General features: G+C 36.0%; 1 protein-coding gene across 2 annotated transcripts in view; it reads right to left on the bottom strand.

Moving 5' to 3' along the window:
- Positions 1 to 1084: 1084 nt before the first annotated feature.
- The window catches only part of LOC113091625 (RNA polymerase II elongation factor ELL2), a 38404-nt gene continuing 19268 nt past the window's right edge, over positions 1085 to 20220 (bottom strand). The window contains exons 3-12 of one of the 2 annotated variants that reach the window (XM_026257201.1): positions 18534 to 18658; positions 16588 to 16751; positions 11849 to 12090; positions 9142 to 9266; positions 6827 to 6953; positions 6132 to 6552; positions 4384 to 4447; positions 3889 to 4060; positions 3308 to 3352; positions 1085 to 2816 (exon numbers count right to left, since the gene is read on the bottom strand). In XM_026257201.1, coding sequence (XP_026112986.1) covers positions 2706 to 2816; positions 3308 to 3352; positions 3889 to 4060; positions 4384 to 4447; positions 6132 to 6552; positions 6827 to 6953; positions 9142 to 9266; positions 11849 to 12090; positions 16588 to 16751; positions 18534 to 18658 — 1596 coding nt within the window. In that variant the 3' untranslated portion in view covers positions 1085 to 2705. Of the gene's footprint in view, positions 2817 to 3307; positions 3353 to 3888; positions 4061 to 4383; positions 4448 to 6119; positions 6553 to 6826; positions 6954 to 9141; positions 9267 to 11848; positions 12091 to 16587; positions 16752 to 18533; positions 18659 to 20220 lie in introns of both variants that reach the window. The other variant, XM_026257200.1, reaches the window with a different exon arrangement.

The raw sequence follows: 20220 nt of genomic DNA, 5'->3' as shown, positions 1-20220 counted from the left end.
CGTGCTACTTCAGCTTCCTTCACATTTGCAAACCTGGTCAGTAGCCTACTTGTACGCCACCCCATTTCATACATTACTTCACACATACCCATGCACGTTAAATTCCCATCCGTGCATTCTGTATGTTTTTTATTTTCATGATTATGCAAATGTTATTTTTGCTCTTTAAGACTGTTGTTTGATATTGTTTCTTAAACCTGAGTTTTATTTAATGTTTTCTCTCGCTCTCTCTCTTTCTTTGGTCATTATATGAATGAACGTGGACATGAATCTGCCACTGCGGAAAAAATAGAATGACGCGTTTTTTTGCACGTCAAACGCATATTTCACGTGTCAGGTGAAAAGCTGTGAACTTTGTTTTTTATTATATGACCCTTTGTCATGTGTGTTTTTTTTTTTTATGGACTTATGGAATTTACATTTCTCTTGTGAATTATTCCTTGGACTGTTTATTATTATTATTGTAACAGGTGGTTTCTTAGATTTTGCTATCCTGCGTTAACTTATAGTTTGACAGGATTTATCTTGTCTGGCACCCAAACATTTTGTTTAAAAGTTTAAGCTGGAGCGGCCACCACCGTTACAGTATGCTTTAAAGAGAACAATGGGTTACTTGCGTTACCCCGGTTCTCTGATAGCATTAAGTGAGGTGTCTTACCAGAACACCCTCCTTGCTGTGCGAAGCGAGGAAGAGGTGTGCTTGTTTTGAATGTCGTAATGACATTGTGTCGCTCACTTTATACCGAGAGGAGGGAGACACTCCCTGACGCAACGTCATGTCTGCCAGCCAATTGGTGTTGGCGAAATGGAATTGGGCTTTTGAGGAATACGCGGAAGGGACGTATCCATAGTGAGACACCTCACTTAATGCTATCAGAGAACCGTGGTTATGCAAGTAACCTATTGTTTTCGAGAACTGCAACCTACCTGGATTCTCCAGAAGCTTGTCAGGTTCTCAGAGACGTAGATTGATAAACCAAAAGTTAACTCCCAAATCTTTTTTCTTCTTTTTTATATATATAGTTCTAGTTAATAATTTGCTAAAAAAAACTGTGAAATTAAAGTCAAATCAGAAGACATTTCCTTTGTATTAAGTTAATGTGGTCCAGTTTATTTAAGGCATCTACATCAATACATGAAGTTGCCAAATGAAAGGATGAAACAAACTGTTAACAATATAAAGAGAAATGCTATTTTGGCAAATCTATCAGTTTTTCCAGCCAGATAACAAATCAGGATCAAGGATTAGAGGAACTAACACTGTAGTGACATAAATAACAGATCAGCAGTCTCCACGAGAGAAATGTCAAAGCGCAAAAGTGACACAAAAATACTTCCATAATATACATGAGGCTATGGACATGAACAGGAATGACATGGACATAGAGGGACTTTGAAAAGACATTGGAAAGACTGCTTCTATAGCGTTTGGTGTTTGCATCAGGCCATAATTTAAAACAGAAGACTATTAAGATCCTCAATCTGTGATCATCAAGTACTACATTCTGGGAAAACAGACATAACTGTATACTTTCATTCACAGAAAACATGACCCAAATGTAAATCAGGATTCAGAGAAAGCCTGACACAGTCTACGAAGGTCTCCTTCATGGGTTAAAGGGAAAGAACGCAGAGTTCAAGAAATTAAACCTCAACAAAACAAATGTCAAATTTCCTGTAACATTTCCAAAAGATCAGCTAAAGATTTTTTTTTTCATTAAATCAATACATTTTTATTTTAAAAAAGGATACAAGAAATTAAATTTGCTTTAAAACGTGATTGTTTCTGCTGTTTAGTGTCCAAATAATAATAATAATAATAATAATAATGTTATAAACATCATTATTTTAAGGACACAGTGTGCTGTAGTGGTTTGAGCACTGGACACAAAAATCATGAGAAAATTATCACTTTATCGATTTTGAACTGTCAAGGTTAAGCACCTTTCCTCTCATTCCATGATTGGCTAAAGGAAATCAAGATTCAGTTTGCATCCCAGAGCTCATCATGTAGCTACACACAAAAGAGGAAGGTCTCGTCTAATTAAGAGTCTGACGTTCATATGACCGATTGCACCCTCAGAGTTTGGTAGGATCACCTCAGAGAAAATTCCAGGTTTCCCTTATTCTATCCAGTGATTAAACACTCTCTTATAGATGTCGAGATCTTACAAGTGTACAAATATACATTCAGTAAAATATCAAAATAGAAACTGTGCTTAAGTTCTCTGATAAATCACTGACAGACCGAACACAGTACAGATAATCATCTCTCATCCAGGCTTTATGATTGTACCATAAAAGCAGCCCACGGCCCTGAAAGTCAGAGCTCAGAGCCGAAGTTACAAGATCAAGGGCAACGGTTACACGTATGCTGCATTTGGGAAGGGGAAAAAAAACAACTATTTTGGCTTCGGTTGTGTCTCACATCTAACCAATTCTTCCATACAACACTTTTTATACACACACACACAAAAAAAACTTTAAAGGGCTTAAGTCACTAGTCGGAGGTCTTGGCCTTTGTTTGATAGTTTGGGCTTAGATCCTCAGCCTCCACATTGTTACCCACAGTTTGTGTGGAGGAAAGACGTGGAAATGCCTCGTCGTGCTCAAGAGAGACATTTGGTCTTGGTTTATTTCCACTGAGGAGTCGTTTGGTCCATGCGAGCGGACTGGGAAGGAGGAGGAGAGTGGAACGGCTGGCACTAGGAGGGCGCTTGTGTGCGGTCATAGTCCAGAATCAGGCCTTTGATGTGTGATAGTTTCTGGTGGAGATACTCGCAGCGCTTCTTTTCTTCCCTGTAGCCTGGAAACTTCTGCAGGGACAAAACCAAAATCTGCACATTAGAGGTAGGTAGTAGTTCGGATTTCTCACTTTAGGTGCAGTTTTTTTTTTTTTTTTATCTGTAACTGAAATTTTAGTAGTTGTCAAAAATGGCGACATCTGCTGGATGGAAGGTTTACTACAAATCATGTTTACTATTCACATAGTCGGAGAATGAAAGGTTCAGTGTTATTGTTAACTAAAATGATTAAGAATTATTAAAATAGCTTTCATGCTTTCTTATATATTAACATATTTTAACATTTCAAATATGAAATAAAAGCTAATAAAAAAAATATAAATACTATAAAAGATAAAACTTAAATAACACTGAAACGTTAATGGGGTTTTACAAATTTATATCAGATTATTTAAATAAGGTTCATGGTAATGCAGAAATGTGATATTTTTACCCGGCCCCTCAGTTCATCGAGTTAAAACACTATCAACATAATACAATTAGCAACAATACAATTCTCTTACCTTCTTATACTTTCTGTACTTCTCCATTATTTGATCCTCCATTACCTAGCATAAATCAAAATAATGATTAAAACAAATCAAACCTATTAATCTAAAAGAACCTCTGACATCATGTATTATGTAACTGTTATATAAGGTGTGCTAAAGCTTTATCTTGTAAAACAAAGACGCATTGTTCCACATGTAACCTTAAAGCCATTACGCCAGTCTTCAGTGTCACATGACCCTTTAGAAATCACTGTAATTTGATGCTCAATGAGATCTCTATCTATCTGTCTATCTATCTATCTGTCTATCCATCTATATATCTATCTATTTATCTCTCTATCTACCTCTATCTCTCTATATCTATCTGTCTGTCAACCAATCATCAGTGATGCACTTTTTTAGTACTATTTAATGCAACAGCATTTTGTATTAGATTTTTTATTTTTTTTTGTAACATCATACATGTAAAAATGTCACCTTTGATCAAATTTAATGCATCATTCTTAAATAATTTTTTTTTTTCTTAAAAAGAAAATGAACAATCTTACTCACTCCAAACATTTAAACAGTAGTGTATATGTCTGTATCCATACCTTATACTTGTGTGTCCCGGGAGACAGCGTCTTTATCTTGGATCCCAGCTGAACAAATATCTCTGTGACTTTACCTATACGTTCATGAAGGTCTCTGTACTCGTCATATTCCGCACAGAAATCCTCTTTGTACCTCTGCCGCTGCTCAGAGTCTGTGATAGTGTTGTATTTTCTGGAAAGAAAAGTTCCTTGAGTGAACCAAACCATGCCTCTAGGCAGAATCCCAAGAGAAACCAGTAGGTGGCACTATATATTAAAATAAATGTGTTTTCTCTTTCTTGGGTTGTTTGTCTGTAACTACCAGTTCCTTTAAACGCTCAAATAGAGAACATTTTTCTGTATTTTAATTTGAATTCTTACATTTTGTTCTGTACATTCTGCTTTAAATGTTCAGCTCAGTTAAATATCTACTCCCTAATCACTGGCAGACAATCTCCACCCTATAATTACAGAAGAACAAAGCAGTAAAATAAACCGAAATCTGGTCTTACTTACAATAAATAGTCAGGCAGCTCATCGGGAGAGGCACGAGAGACAGGTGTGTTGGGTCGTTCATGGTCTACACAAACACAGACAAGAATGATAAAGTGGGTTTATGTAATCTCACTACGCAAACATATCAAAGCCCCATGCTGCCTGGGTTGATGGAGTCATTTATCAAATCTTGTGATAAGGGACGTGGACGGCGGTGGTCGCTGACAAAGGATGCCTGACGAGATGTCAAGCTTGAGGCGATGGTCAAAGTGGGCTCTGCACGTTTTACAGTGGGTCACCCAGCTGTTATTTAAGTTAATCATCCACCCTGGCGCTAGGGAAGGGCGCAGACGAGCAGTCACCTCGCACGCACATGTCTGTGAACTCGCACACAAACACAGGAATATTTCCTGACTAGCTGGGGCAAGTCCAAACCTGTTCTGCCATCATTTCACTTGAAATGAAAGTGTCTCACAGTGAGCCACTTCTGAGATGAATTACAGCGGCAGAGCTGAAACGGGATACAATTTTTTTATATATATATTTATATATATAATTATATATTTTTTTACCAGAACAACAGTTACTCAGTATCAAAACCATCTAATTAAATTTCTCTTTCTTTTTTTTATATATTGTAAATATGTAAATACGTCAACGATTAGAACTGTTTTTTTTTTTATTGTCAAGCAAAAATAATGTTACAAATTATCAATTAAAATGTATTCTGCTGTAATCACATAATTAGTATTGATAATCATTTAACATTCCCAGTTATATACACTACTGTTCAAAAGTTTGTTTGTTTTTTTAATTGTTTGGAATAAAAAAAGAAAAAAAATGCTTATATGCTGACCAATGCTACATTTATTTAATAAAAAACTGAAATAGTAGTTAAACTTAAAATAAATGTTTTGTCTTTTGCAACATTTTAAATAAATGTCTTTACAGTCCCTTTTTATAAATGTTTTATGCATTCTTGCTGAATAAAAGTATTAATTTTAGAAACAAATGGTGTTAACGGCTGCGTGTTGTTTATTTCTTTATTTTTATTGTTTTCTTTTCAATGTTGTTTAAAAGTTGAGAATGTGTACGTCTCCTTTAGATGGTTGTTTGCAATTTAAAAAAAAACCTAATAAACTATAATCATGAATTAATATAAATACATTTCCTTAAAATAAAAAGCAAGAAAAAAAAGAAAAGAGAAAAAACTTACTGACTTAAACTACTTTTAAACAGTAAACTTACAAACCTTTAAACAGTAGTCTGTATATTACTTTCCTTTGCAAATAATTTATTGGCCACAAATATATGGGACCCTGAACCACAAAACCACTCATAAAAGGTTCATTTAAAAAAAGTGAGAGAGAGATTTAAAAGCTGAATAAATAAGCTTTCCATTGATGTATGGTTTGTTAGGATCGGACAATATCTGTCCGAGATACAACTATTTGAAAATCTGGAATCTGAGGGTGCATAAAAATCAAAATATTGAGAAATTCGCCTTTAAAGTTGTCAGAATTAAGTTCTTAGCAATGCATATTACTAATCAAAAATTAAGGTTTGGTATATTAACGCAAGGAATTTTACAAAATATCTTCATGGATAACATGGCATAAAGAAAAAAATCACAAATTTTGACCCATTAAATGTATATTTGGCTATTGCTACAAATATACTGTGTGACTTACGACTGGTTTGTGGCCCAGGGTCACATATTGCACCTCTACATCAAAATTTCACCTTTTTTTTTATACCTTTTAACCCACCACTGATATTTTCCTGGTTCTGTTTAAGGTCCGGGCTGGTCTCGACCCACTCAGGTTTTAAGCGCTCCCTCTCTTTTTCTTTATGCTTCTTGGACTTCTTTTTGTGCTGGCCGTTTGCTAGCTGCTGGTCAGTGCAGATTTCTGGTTCTGTTCTCGGGCGTTTGGGGCTGGACGATGGCTGCTGTGCTGCTTCTGGCTGTTCTGGTTTGGGCACGCTGTTGGACTCGCCGAGCTTGTGCTGCTGGTAATGAGCATCAGGGCTCTGCTGAGCCATACTGCTACCCCTCTGCAAACTTGAGTTTCCATGAGCGGAAGAGCTACGGCTCATGGAGGAGCTGAGAGGCAAGGGCATGTTCTGGTCTAATAAACGTTGCTTTTTCGGCATCTGACTTTCTGGATGGTCGGAAGGCACTGGGCGTTTCTGGGAGCAAAGAAAAAGAAGGAGATTTCACAAACTTTGCAGATGGAAAACATTGGCTCCTGCAAACAGCAGTGACTGAAGCGCCTCCATAAATAAAGAGCAGACGGCGCTCTTTCTTATTCTCATCTCTGGTATATCACTCATACATTCAATCACAAACCTGCTTCAGTGCACACAAGAAACTGGTAGTCCATTGCACAGATGCTACAGCATGCAACAGCTCGATAATGAGACGAAGGAAAAGTAGCACTTCTTTTTATAGGTACATATTTACCATGGAGAGATTCTTGACTGGGCTGAGCTGGGATGGAGAATCCTCTGAGGGTTTGTGGAATGAATGGCTGGACTGGAGGCTTTTCAACTGGCTACTGCTGCTGCTGCTGCTGAGAGGCTGGAGTTTTCTGGAATATCAGAGAGCGAGACACCGTCAAATGTCACTCCGTTCATGCCTGCCATCAGGCGACCTTTGAAACAAATCTGTGAACTATCCAAAGTGGAGATCGACCTCCCAGTTCCTGAAAGCGGTTGTGCTTACAGGAAATGGAGGAGCTAAACAGGAAGACATTTAAAGCTCAGGATCAAGATCTAGGATTTGCACGAGTGTTAATCAGGTTTGGAGTGTAAAAACATTACACTCTTGCACAGCAATCGTTCGGTCAGAGCGCCGGGGATGTTAGTCTACTTTAGCATTTCCGGGTAGCTGATAACATCTGCAGTGGGACTGGCAAAAGCCTTGCTCATGTCCAGTGACGAGAACAATGGTGCCAGAGACATTCCTTCTCTGCTGGAACTTTCCTCTGGCAATCTGCTTCCTACAGCTCTTTCCTCTCAAAGAGCTGCTTCATAAGCGTCTGCATCGATCCCCTCTTAAACCTGATGTACTAAACTATTCTACACTATATACTGTAGTAAAAAGTAAAGTAAAACTAATATAAAATACAGAATAACATCTACATACAATATAGATTTATTTATAAATAAATAGTAAATAAAAATACTAAAATATTAGAAATATTTAGTAAATACCTAAATATTACATAAGTAATAATAAAATGATAATTTAAAAATGTTTTGTTGTTGTTGACAATGAACTCACTAAATGAAAAACTACCATTGAAAAGTTAGATTTTTTCACTTAAAAAAAAAAAAAAAAACTTATTTGAGCAAGATATTTTTTATTCAGCAAATATCAATTAAATTGATCAGGAGTGACACTTATTGTTACAAAATACTTCTATCTAAAAGAAATGCTGCTCTTTTAAACTTTCTATTCAAAGAGTCATTAAAATGCATTATGATTTCAACAAAAATATTATCAACATTGATTATAATGTGAAATGTTTCTGATTAGAATAATTTCTGAAGGATCACGCAGCATTGAATACTGGAACAATTCAGCTTCGCCATCTCATAAACTGGCAGTTATTTTACATCATAATTTAACAATATTAATTTGTTTGCTGTATTTTTTATTAAAATAAATGCAGCCTTGGTGAGCATAAGACACTTTGAAAAGTGTATAATTTCTTTCTGGCCCCAAAAGTATGAATGGTAGCAGTTCATGGATCATTCTGCAAACATGCTGTGTTGTGTAAGTCCCGTTCTGGGGTTTATTGCGAGATCATTTCGATCGGTCCCATTAGGATACTTTAGACTGGCAGTGCACATAAAAATTGAGAGGCAGAGGTGAAGGCAGAGGAGAAACTCAAGCACGCAGTCAGTTAGGCGGAGTGTGGAAAACCTCCCAAAGACAGGGCTGCCAAGAGCGTATTTGGCAGGATGGCTGCCGTTTATTCTCCTATTGTTCCGGGACTGAATGCGGCTGCACAGAAGCTTTCAGCATAATTCCACTCAACAGCACAGTGAATCGCACGGCTTCCTGCTCAGACAAGCCTATTAACCACATCATCTGTGCTAAAACGCGTACTTAATAAGGCCTCCAAAACACATCATCTCAGCAGACTGCGGGGGCAAGGCCTGGATGACAATACTGTACCAAACGTCACCAGCATTCTTAGTCAAAGGAAGTTGGGAAATAATACGGTTATGAAAGTTTTAGCATGTCTCCAAGTAGGGTTATTACTGTATAGTAAAATAAAATATTAATAGCAATATAAAAAAAAAAAAAAAATTACTAAAAACGACAAACAATTTTAATGAAAATAAATGACTACTTAAAATATAAAATAAGTTCACTGAAAATATCAATACACTTTTTATTAGTATTTTCAATTAACTTTTATTTTATAATTTTCCATTTAGAACTATATCACTATATAAATAATACTAAAATAACACTAATAATACTGTAATAATGACTTTAATTACTTCAAAAAATTTAGCCTGTATAATATTTTAAAATGAAAAAAGGAGCATATTTTTGGTTTGGTTTTGATAAAGGGGTACTTGAACCTTACAAATGGGCCTGTGCAAGACAAAAAAAGGTTGGAAGCAAAGCAGAGCAAAGTGAAGTATTGTAAGGCAAAGTATAGAAGATTATGATCTGACACACTACGTAAAACAGCAATACATATTTATGAAGAGATACTGTACAAGTGGTTTTGTGAGCATTGAGAATATTTGATGTACCTTGCCAACACCCTTTGAATGAGTTGCCGCTCTTCCTCGACATAGCCGGGCCAGTCCCTCCGCACATGTCTGTAGAAATCATCCTTTAAAGTAAAGCTGTGGTCTTTGGGATTGAGTTTAGCCACCTGAAAGGAAACATACAGAACAATAGAATTATTCTCCTAATGAAAAACTGCCCTCCATTCACAAAAGCGCTTAAGTAAACAACATTTCAACAGTGACTTGAACCATCGAGCGTTACTGGAGTCAGCATCTTTTTGAAGCAATATGACACTTTAGAATGTTTTATGAGAGAGAGAAATAATATACGACAGGCCTTTTAAGGACATGCTTAAATACATCCAGAGGACAATAATTCAATTCAGACCTTGCAAATGAAAAACAGAAAGCATAAATGTGTTGCAGCACACAACGTTTTGTAGAGCACTTTACAAATGGGATATGAACCCAGCACAACCCTCCCTCTGTCAAATCACGATCCATTCTCCAAATATCATTACGGCAGAAGACTAATTGCTGGTGCTAGCACCGCAACCTCCCCTTGTTGACTGTGCAGGAACTCCTGAACATAAACGCAGCAGGAAACATTCAGCAAATAAACCTACTGACAAAATCAGCCAGAACCATCTCGTCTGCCCAAATGCAATAGAGAAGCAGCTCTGGACATAAACTACATTATCTGGACAGGCTGAGTACTGAACTGGGTTTTCTTAAGTAGGGCTGATGGGAGAGATTTAAAAAAAAAAAACAAAAAAAAAAAACTTGGCACTGATGCAGAATGAAACGCTGACTGAGAGTTTTAATCAACAACATATTTTACAGGGCTCCAGACTATGACTAGAACGGTCACACAAAAAAAAAAAAAGTGCAACAATTTAAACTCTAGCCTCCATGAGCAATAGTCATAGTTAATACATAGTTTAGTCAGTTATCATTTTGGAGGGCCTTACATCTTCGGAAAGCCCGCAAGTGTATGATGCATGCAATAACAAAAGCGAGTCATGTCGCTGATTCACATACAAATGACTCTTATGAACTGCTTCTTTTTATTGAGTCAGTCAAAACAACTCCTTAAACAATCTTTACCTTGCTTGTGACTAATATAATATAATATAATATACTTTATAAAAATGTTGATGTCAGTAATATTTTTTTATTATTAATATTTGTATTTAGCAAGAACACATTAAATTGGTAAAAAGATTTGTTTGTTTATAACCATGTATGAGCATTTACTCTTTCAAATGAATGCTGTTCTGAACTTTCTATTCCACAAAAATCCTGAACAAAATGCATCGTGGTTTCCATGAAAATATATAAGCAGCACAACCGTTTTCAACATTGATAATTATAAGGAATGTTTCCTGAGCACTAAATCAGCATATTAGAATGATTTGAAGGATCATGTGCCACTGAAGACTGGATTAATGATGCTGAAAATTCAGCTTTGGCAAAAAGGAAAAACAATACATTTTAAATACTTAAAAATATAAAGCCGTTATTTGAAATTGTAATACATACATGTGTATATACATATATAGACAAATACATACACAATGAAAAAAAGTATATATGTATTTATGTCTATATATGTACACATGTATTACAATTTCAAATAGGGCTGTGCAAAAAATTGAACGCGATTTTCATGCACATCTCATCAGTAAAGACGCTGCTGTAATTAGAAGTATATCTCCAGCACGTGCGTTCAGATTATGGTTTCCAGGTTTTACAACAAATCCTGCCCAGTTGCTAGTCCAAAATCGCGTTTCCAGGAGGTTCCCCGATAAAAAATTGCTTTCCGGGGTTAAAATGTAAGTTTTATGGCATGGTTGCCTTGGTAAAATTCGCATTTTAGGGTCTAAATATCACGTTATTGGTATTGTCGCTTCGACCCGCGGACATGAAAAACAACCACAGACTTGGCAACATTGGTTGGCATTTACTACACAGAGCCGTTATTCACTGACAATCTACACAAAATCGATTTTAAAATCGGTGGTGATTCTTTGTCGATTTTGAAAGCGATTTTGTGTTTGCTGTCGGTTGACTACGGCTCTTGTGTAGTAACTGCCACTCCACCTGAACCAGTGTTGCCAAGTCTGCGGTAGATTTTCATGTCCGCGGTTTGAAGCAACCCCAATACCAATAACGTGATATTTAGCCCCTAAAACGCGATTCTTTTACAAGACAACCATGCCAAAAAAAAACCTGTATATTTTAACCCCGGGAAGCAATTTTTGTTTATCTGGGAACCTCCTGGAATCGCGATTCGTTTTGGACTAGTTTTGAGAAGCAACAGGGCAGGATTTGTTGTGAAAACCTGGCAACCCTGATCTGAACACACGTGCTGGGGATAATACTTCCAATTACAGGAGCGTCTTTACTGATAAGATGTGCATGAAAATCACATTCGATTTTTTGCACAGCCCTAATTTCAAATAACGGCTTTATTGTTTATCCTTTTTGCCAAAGCTGAATTTTCAAAAATAAAAACAGTTCTTTTTTTTTGTATTTACAATACTACTGTTTTTATTTTTCAACAAATAAGAAGAAACTTCTTTCAAAAAAAAACATTTGAATAGAAGAAACAGAATTAAAAAAGATTCCAACTGAGGTTTGGAAACAACTTTCCATTTAAGTAGATTATCAATATTTTGTTTTTATCAATATTTGCGCTGTAGCATGCTGTGCACTTGTGTTTTACCTCATCCAGCACAGCGTTTAAGTCGGCCTTGTCCTTGGGGCTGGCCTTCTCCCTCTCCAGCCAGAGCAGTAGTTCTGGCTTGCTGTAGGGCTTTAAGGCCAGAACATGAATGACACGTTCTTTCAAGGACCTGTGGGCCACCAAACTAGGTGTACTGTTCCTCTTGTTGCTGGGTGAATGTTTATTAGTGTTGTCAAAGCTGGTCGGCAGGCCCTGTTTCTTCTGAATCTTCACACATTTACCTGAGAAGAGAAAAACACCAAAAAATAAATAAATAAAAATAAAAACCATAAGAGTCACTAATGATTTCTATGACTTGGTCAGTAAAACAAAAGCATTCACCTTACATTATGTTTACATATTTAAATGTCTTCAAAATAAGCTCCGAATCTGCTAAGTGACATAAAACGGGCTGAAAGATTATTGCCTAACTCGACTGCCTCTTCATCACTGAAAATAAACCAAGAGCTCTGCAAATAGCACAGAACTTCTGGGGCCACTCAAATCCCCAAGCTCTCGTTACGCAAAACAAAACCAAGCCGCCCTGAGGTGAAATTAGACACACACATAACAGAGAAGGGGTGAGCGCTGGGGCCGTAACAAATGACTGTCACACATACAGTAGTGTAAACAGCAAGCGCTGGACCACTTTAGGAAATACAGCTTTGAGTAAACATGACGGCCCCCATAGCACTCGTATGACCCGTTCTCCGGATGTGCACTCTGAATTTGGCATGCACCGAGTGGGATGGAGAGTGTGAAAGAGCTGGCGGTAAATGTTGCTCTCTCCTGTGCAAATATCTAAGCCGTGGAAATGAACGCACCTCAAATAGAGCCGTTTTTTCTGTTTTGCATCTTCCCACCAGTGTGCTATTTCACTTGGAGCCAGCAGGACACAGGAGTGCTAATAGATATCAAGCATGCCTAATCTTATTAGAAGTTTAAGCTGTACTTTGAAGGTTGCAATGGGACAAAGTGAAGCATAAGCTGTTCATACAGCGAGTGCTACGCTCCTGTGCTCATCCAGTTTTACATAACATTCAGGCTTCCATTTAGACCGCTTTAGGGCTTTGTTTTTGCTGCAAAAACACACTACGCTGTTGTCTTGAGTTAAATTCAAATGGATTGGGTGAAATCAAATTACTCAGTCATTTGAAGCAATCTTCACATTAACTCTCAAGGAAAGTTCATCCAAAAATGAACTGTCTGTTATCATTTTTTCACCCTCATATGACATACGGTCTTCTGTGGAACACACACACACAAAAATGTACCGCCCGCATGTTGTTCAAAACCTGTATGACTGACTTTTTTCTGTGGAAGACAAAAAACGATATTCTGAAGGATGTTGGTGGCCAAACGGTTTTGGTGACCATTGACATTTCTCAAAATATCATCTTTTGTCAGAAGAGAAAGTCAATGAGAACAACATGAGAGTGAGAAATTGATGACAGAATTTTCCTTTTTTACGGGTGAATATCTCTGAATAACCTTCCTGCTGTATTCGGGTCAGTTTTGACTTGGCAGAGGTACATAAAAATGTATGGGGGAAAAATGTTTATGAAAACAAACATTTTGGTGACATGATTATGATTGTAAAGTTTTTTTTTTTAAGAGCAGGCCTCATAAAAGTATTGTATCTGACTATCAAGCAATCCACATATGGCTTGTGCACTATATATAAAGTCTTCTACAGCACTGAACGCTTTGTGTGAGAAACAGACACAAATCTGAAGTCGCTGTTCACTGGAAACTTCCTCCAGTCAGCACTTAACTCAAAAATGACTGCTCAAATTGGAGTCAGTGGGTTGATTTGAGAAAGAAAAGAAAAGAAATAATTCAGGCTGGTTTTGTAATACAGATCAATTAATTCACTGAAGGCATCGGACTCAAAAGAATGATTCATTCAAGAATCATTCTTGAATTAAACAAGCCAATTTTCTCATACAGTGCTATCATATAAGACTCTAAAAATAGCAAGACGAGTCATATAAGCACTTTTGTGGTAATGTATGCCATTTTCAGACCCCATTTATTCTTACAGTATGGAAAAAAACAAGTGACCCGTACATTATTCAGAAGTTCTCCAGAAACTTTGACTTATGTCATTTAGAATGACATAACTGTCAATAAATGACACATTTAGAAACCCATATAGTTTGCCTCAACAACAAGGGCTCGTTTTCCTTTCTCACAAATGTCTCTGTTCTAAGTTCTGCAATCGTACATGCTGGCACACTTTATTATACTTAAAAGAGCTGACTTTATATATCAACAGTTACGTTAACTACATGATATACTGCAATAACCGCAGAACTGTGAGAACAATGATCCCATTTATGAGGAATGTTTGACTATAACACAGTCCAACACTGGCAAACAAGAGCGAGAAAAACACAACAGTACTGAATTCCTCTTGACGCCTAAACATGTCGCGCTTTGCAAAAAGTGCTGAATTAAACACTCTCTTTCTCCAAAACCATTCGAGACACTTTACTGTATTTTGGGGCAATAATACTGTATGAACTGTAGACAGATGTCATAAAACTCAAACACAAAACATTTAATCAAATCTAGCCTTACAGGTCATCTCATCAAATCAAATTCCAAAATCAAATAGTTTTACCCCACAATTCTCAGTAATCACTTCTTTAAGTATGTCTGAATGCTCAAAAATACTCAAAAAAACGTACATGACTGTGCTTGAAGTAAATGCTACACTGTATATTTTATCAATATATCTGTATATTCATAAACACAATGAGTGGTTGACTTAGACATTGCTCTTATTTGGCATTGTTATTTATTAATTTATTTTATTTTGCCGATATGTGTTGGAAGAGGGACTTTTATTTTGACAGCGCAGAGAACCCTGCAAGCTACCTTCATCTTTATTAGTCAAACTTTACTTGCTTATTATTTTAGTTTTTAACTTTTATTTGTGAAAACTCTTTATTTGTGAAAAAGATACTATAATTGGATCGCATAACGAAATTAACACTGTAAATGCAGGTAAGTGAGCAGATAAATGGGGGAATTTCCCACTTTATCTAAAGTTTATTTTACGGATTTATTTATTTTTCTTATCAAGTTGATTTTTTAATTGATTCATTTCCAAATAATGTGTTTAAATATAATGAATATAGTGCTGTAAAATGATTAAATCGTAAATTACTTTTATTTTGGATGCGATTAATCACGATTAATTGTTAGACAGCATTAAGTTTAATGAATACATTTATTTCTGTAAAATCTAAAATGTAAAATAAATGTAAATTTAATCACAGAAATTGTTATGCATATGTTCTTTACTAGGTTTTAGATTAAATCATATGATGTCATAAGTCTACACTTCGGTTTAACATCAGCAAGTGGCCACCCTGCTCACTAAGATATCAGCATCAACCATTAAAAAAATCCATATCAGTTGACCACTAATGACGACTGCACTCATCTTGATCACTAAATTTATGAGAACCAAAATCATCAAACAGTAAGTACATAGTACATTTTTTTATGATGCACTTCTGCCTGCCCCTTACCAGTGTAAAAAGTTAGAGTGACCTTAAAATAACCTCTGCTCTTTATAATTAAACATCCGCTGAAATACCTGCCATACATTTCAAAGCCTCTGCAAACTATGAGAGCTATGAGGGCAAAGCAGTATTTAGAAGCGCCAACATGATAAGTGTACCATTACTTCACCACAGAAATACAGTGTGCCACCACAAGAGGTTTCTCCGCTCGACTACAGAGATGGGAAAAAAGTTGGAGGCTGTTTTATTTTCGTTTCAGCCAAACAAATGTATCTGCCAAGCACTAAATTGTGCACGGACATGGCTCAGTTTCTACCACCATATGGTTAAAAATACACATGGAGACAGTATTACTTTTTTTTTTTTTTTTTTTTGTCTGTGACGGAATAAAAAGCTAAAGCAAATACTATAAACTCACCCAAACACACCTATTATATGAAATCTGAATGTTGCAACATCAAATCATCCCACTTTGGTCCTCCTATATTGTCCGTCTCTAAATTATACCCCTTAGCAAGCAGTGCAGCCCAAATGTGTTTACATTACAAGGCAAACTGAGACATACTGACGAAAAAGAGGATACTGCAGAGCTCTGTCTGGAAGGGAACTATTTGCTTTTCTTAGTGAAAGCGCTTCAGAGATTTTAATTGCCCTGAATCAAACAGACCTTATTTTCTCTAACCGCTCAAGTGCTATCTTCCAGCTTTCTTAGATGCGAGAGGCCAGCGCGACGTGTGTCCTTCTCTCTAGTCGTCGCTTGGGGAATTGCAGACTTCTCTTCAGAGAGAGAACCCATGTATAATTCAGTATTTCTGCAGATGAAAACCTAATTGATCCCCAGCCATGATAATTAAAATCCTAGGCTAAACTTCATCCACCCAGCATGAGACTTGTTAGTGCATACTTCTGGCAGTCAGGTCTGTGGCTTCGTGCCTGTGTCATCTGCAGATAAATGCTTGGGAAAGAGGGACTGGGGGATGGAAATGCATCTTTACACGGCTCATCTAATACACAACCACCCCTTGATCAAAAACATCCTGGTTTATCCACCATTATTAACATGATATCATACTACCAGGCTAACATATTACTTGATTTTGGAAGAAATTAACATTTTATTTGATATAAGACATGTTTTAATGAGAACTAATTGTGTCTATGCATATGGAGTTGGTCCTTTGTGTGCATGAGCTGGATTCTTACTTGGACGTGTGGATCCAGGTTTGATCTCGATGGCTGAGCGACTCCAGATGTCCTTTTCCACTTGAGACATGCGCTCGCGAGTCATCTGGTAGGAATCGTCGGTGGCACACACCGTGATTTTGTCCTGAATACTGCCCTGACTTTCCAGATGCTCCCTGCCATCTCTAAGCAAAAACAGGCAACACACAGTGAGTTAAATGAACATGCTGGAAAATAAACATGTGGATTTGTTGAAATTCCAGGGAATGGATTTACAGTCTTGAATGCATCAGTTAGAACTGTTTGGAAATTACAAACATTTAAGTGATTTGTCACGTTATGACACAATTTATAAGGGTATTTATGAATTTATATCTGAGGGCAGTTCCAACTTTGCAAGGACAGTCTGGCGCTACTGACTCACAGCCTGTAAGTACATCTTTTATATATTAAAAAAATTTGCCACTGATTATTCAAACACAAGTTTCTCCGATCACAAATGAAGACATGGTTTCATGTTTACACAGTGCAATACGCAACCCAACATGTAAAAACACAGTATAAGTCATTATAATCCATAATTTTTGGAGTTTTATAGGTTTTGTCTCGTCGTGCCGGGAGATGGCATTACTGTATGTTAAGGGGAGTAACATTTCTGTCACATGCTTGAGGCATCCACCCAATCACAATGCACTGGATAGCTAGCCAATCAGATCACACCTCGATTTTCAGGCCGATGAGCTTTGTAAAAATCAATCCGTTTCAGAAGGGTGGGGCATAGAGGAGCAACAATATAGTACATTATAGGGATATGCCGGTATCAAAATTTCATGTTGCGATTAATTGCTCATGCTTTTATCACGGTATTGAAATTTAGTTTTAAAAAGTGCTCAAAATATAGTATAATATAGTATAATAGGTTAAATAACTTTTTTTCTAATAAGAAAAATAACTGAACATTTAAAGAAATACAGAAAAATATATAAAGTTAAAGTTTTGCATTCATAAAATGCATACTAAATTTGGAATAATTTGTAATATATAATTATTTGCAATATTTATAAGTGTCCTCGATAACAATATCGTGCATATTCATTGCCGTGATATGTCGCATTACGCATTACCGAATACCGGCACATGTCTAGTACATTATGTGGAAAATAGTGTGATTTTTTAACATTAAACATCATAAACACATTGCATTACACCAAAGACACAGCATAATGTTATTTTTAGCCACATCATATGACCCATTTAAAAGAACACAATGTGAATAAAACGCTACATCTAAATTAGTGTAAACATCACTACAGAAATTTCCTTGAAAGCTCTGAGAATCAGCCTGCTATGTAAAGACTGACATGTTTAACGCCTCGCTCCCCATTGCTAAGTGTTACAGCTGCTCCTTTGTCCACAAAGCAGCCGGAAAGTCAGTGACTAATTTATGACTAATGGCCTTAACCGGTTTTTGTGGAATTGCTTTGCATCCTCTTTCCCACAAACCTATCTAATGCTATTCTTCAGCGAGACAAGCAGAGTATTGTGAGACTACAAGTCTCTTTTGAGCTGGAAAGCGAACAGATCAGTGCCAACCCGATCAAGAGACAGCAACTTCACAACTGACCATGACGCCAAATACTGTAATGGAACTTGGGTTCAAAGGTCAAAGAAAATGTTGAGCCTAACAAACAACAACCTACGCTCAACACAGTGATTTAACATTCAAGACACATAATAAGACAATTTATTATTTAAATAATATATTATTTAAAAAAAAAAAAAAATTGGACAGAAGCTTGTCAGAATTTTGGGGTAGATCTGTCAGTCACTGTATGTGCACTAAGATAACAGGATGTAATTTTTAAACAATTTGAATAATTATAATAATATATTTTTTTATTATTAATTATTTTATGAATTTATATTATTATTGTTAAATTTATATATATTTTTCTTCTTTGTCTTACCCAGAAACAAACTGGTGAATACAGTCGAAGCTGGCCTGAGGTTTGTCTTTACTGTCACTGGACAGGTAGAAGGAGAAGACACGGAATGCATCAGGAGAATCCAAGGAAGCAGGAATCTTGATATACTGGAAGATGAAAAGAGATAGACTTGTGTCAATAAAGTCTCATTTCATTCTAAATATACACTTTTAAATACATAGCTGCCCACTATAAATGCACACACGCAAACAGTGCAATTATGAGAGCGGATGTTTGTTTATACCCTCATGCTTCAGATCTATTAAATGGCTATTTTAAGCAATGGAAAAACTCTTGTGTAAAAAAAAAAAAAAAAATTAAATAAATAGATGATGAATGACATCAAGAATTAACTTTCATTATATGGCACAAACAAATAATTATAATAATAATACAAAGAGTCAAGGATCTCATTTCCATTCCTAAAACACAGACTTTTGTTTATCAAGAAGAGCACTTCAACATTCTTTCAATAAACCAGTCAAAGGGACTCCTCCCAGAGACGTCTCCGTTTGTATGTAAAATGTTAAGCAGCATGTCCTCATAAAGCAATTAAGTTATTACTTCCCTAGAAAAGGCACTTGCTGTACCAAAACCAGTTTCATGATAGAACATTTTGTACTCGCCTATTTCTGAAAAAAAAAATAATAATAATAATAATAATAATAATATCATATTTGCTAATTACATGAGTTTAATGTGGGTTTGTAGGAAGCATCCTATTGCACAACACACTGAGGCTAAACGTATAAGACTTTCAGGCTTCTTGTAGTAGAAACATCTTCATTTGTCATTCATATATGTGTTTTTATGCCTTTCGAGCAAAAACATTAATCCCCATGGTAAAGTTTTCTAATTGATAGGGACAGAAGAGGTTTTGAAAAATTGTTGGAATGTCTTAAAAGCACCAGTTTGAATAGGTTTAAAAAAATTACATAAAAATAGGCCGACATTTTCCAGCAAAAGTGTGAATTTCATGGTGTTATATAACTGTAGAGTTTCCAACTGTTTATTAACATTTTTCCCCTATAATAATTCCAGTCTAATAATAATAATAATATAATAACAATTCAAATCTGATATAATAATAATTCCAGTCCCTATAATATCTTTTCCCCCCCAGTGTAAAGGGTATCTGCTAGAACAGAAATGTACAATTCCTGACACATCGCAAAACATGTAGCTAAAAATAAAAGGTAGCATTTTTTACCAGTGAAAATGTTGGCACGTTAAATATAAATATGAACTCCATAAGCTTCTTATTGTATTAACATAATATACGAATATAATTAAAGTGCTTAAAAAAACCTGACAACTTAATTTGAGACAGTTGTTCATATGTTCTTGTTTTGTAATATTTGTGATCCCTATGGGAGCTTTTTGGAGGCATGAATAAGCAAGTGAGCCAAAGAAACCTTTCCCTTTTCAGAACACAAGCTAACTTTTGAATAATGTGCAGAATTCCTTTTAAAACAGCAAAAGCTTTGGACAATGAAACAATGAAATGCAAAAACAAACAAAAAAGACCACCTACTGAAACAATTGTCTATTTATCTATGTAGTATAACTAATTATAATATGGGAAAAAGTATTTTATTTTATCCATAAAAGTAAGGTACAACCACTTCTACCAGTGCTATAAAACTTTTCAGCTAGATGAACAGCAAAC

This window comes from Carassius auratus, unplaced genomic scaffold, assembly GCF_003368295.1.
Source record: "Carassius auratus strain Wakin unplaced genomic scaffold, ASM336829v1 scaf_tig00214259, whole genome shotgun sequence".
NCBI lineage: Eukaryota > Metazoa > Chordata > Actinopteri > Cypriniformes > Cyprinidae > Carassius > Carassius auratus.
Note: the sequence above shows the minus strand (reverse complement) of the source record. Positions and strands in the feature narration are given on the sequence as shown.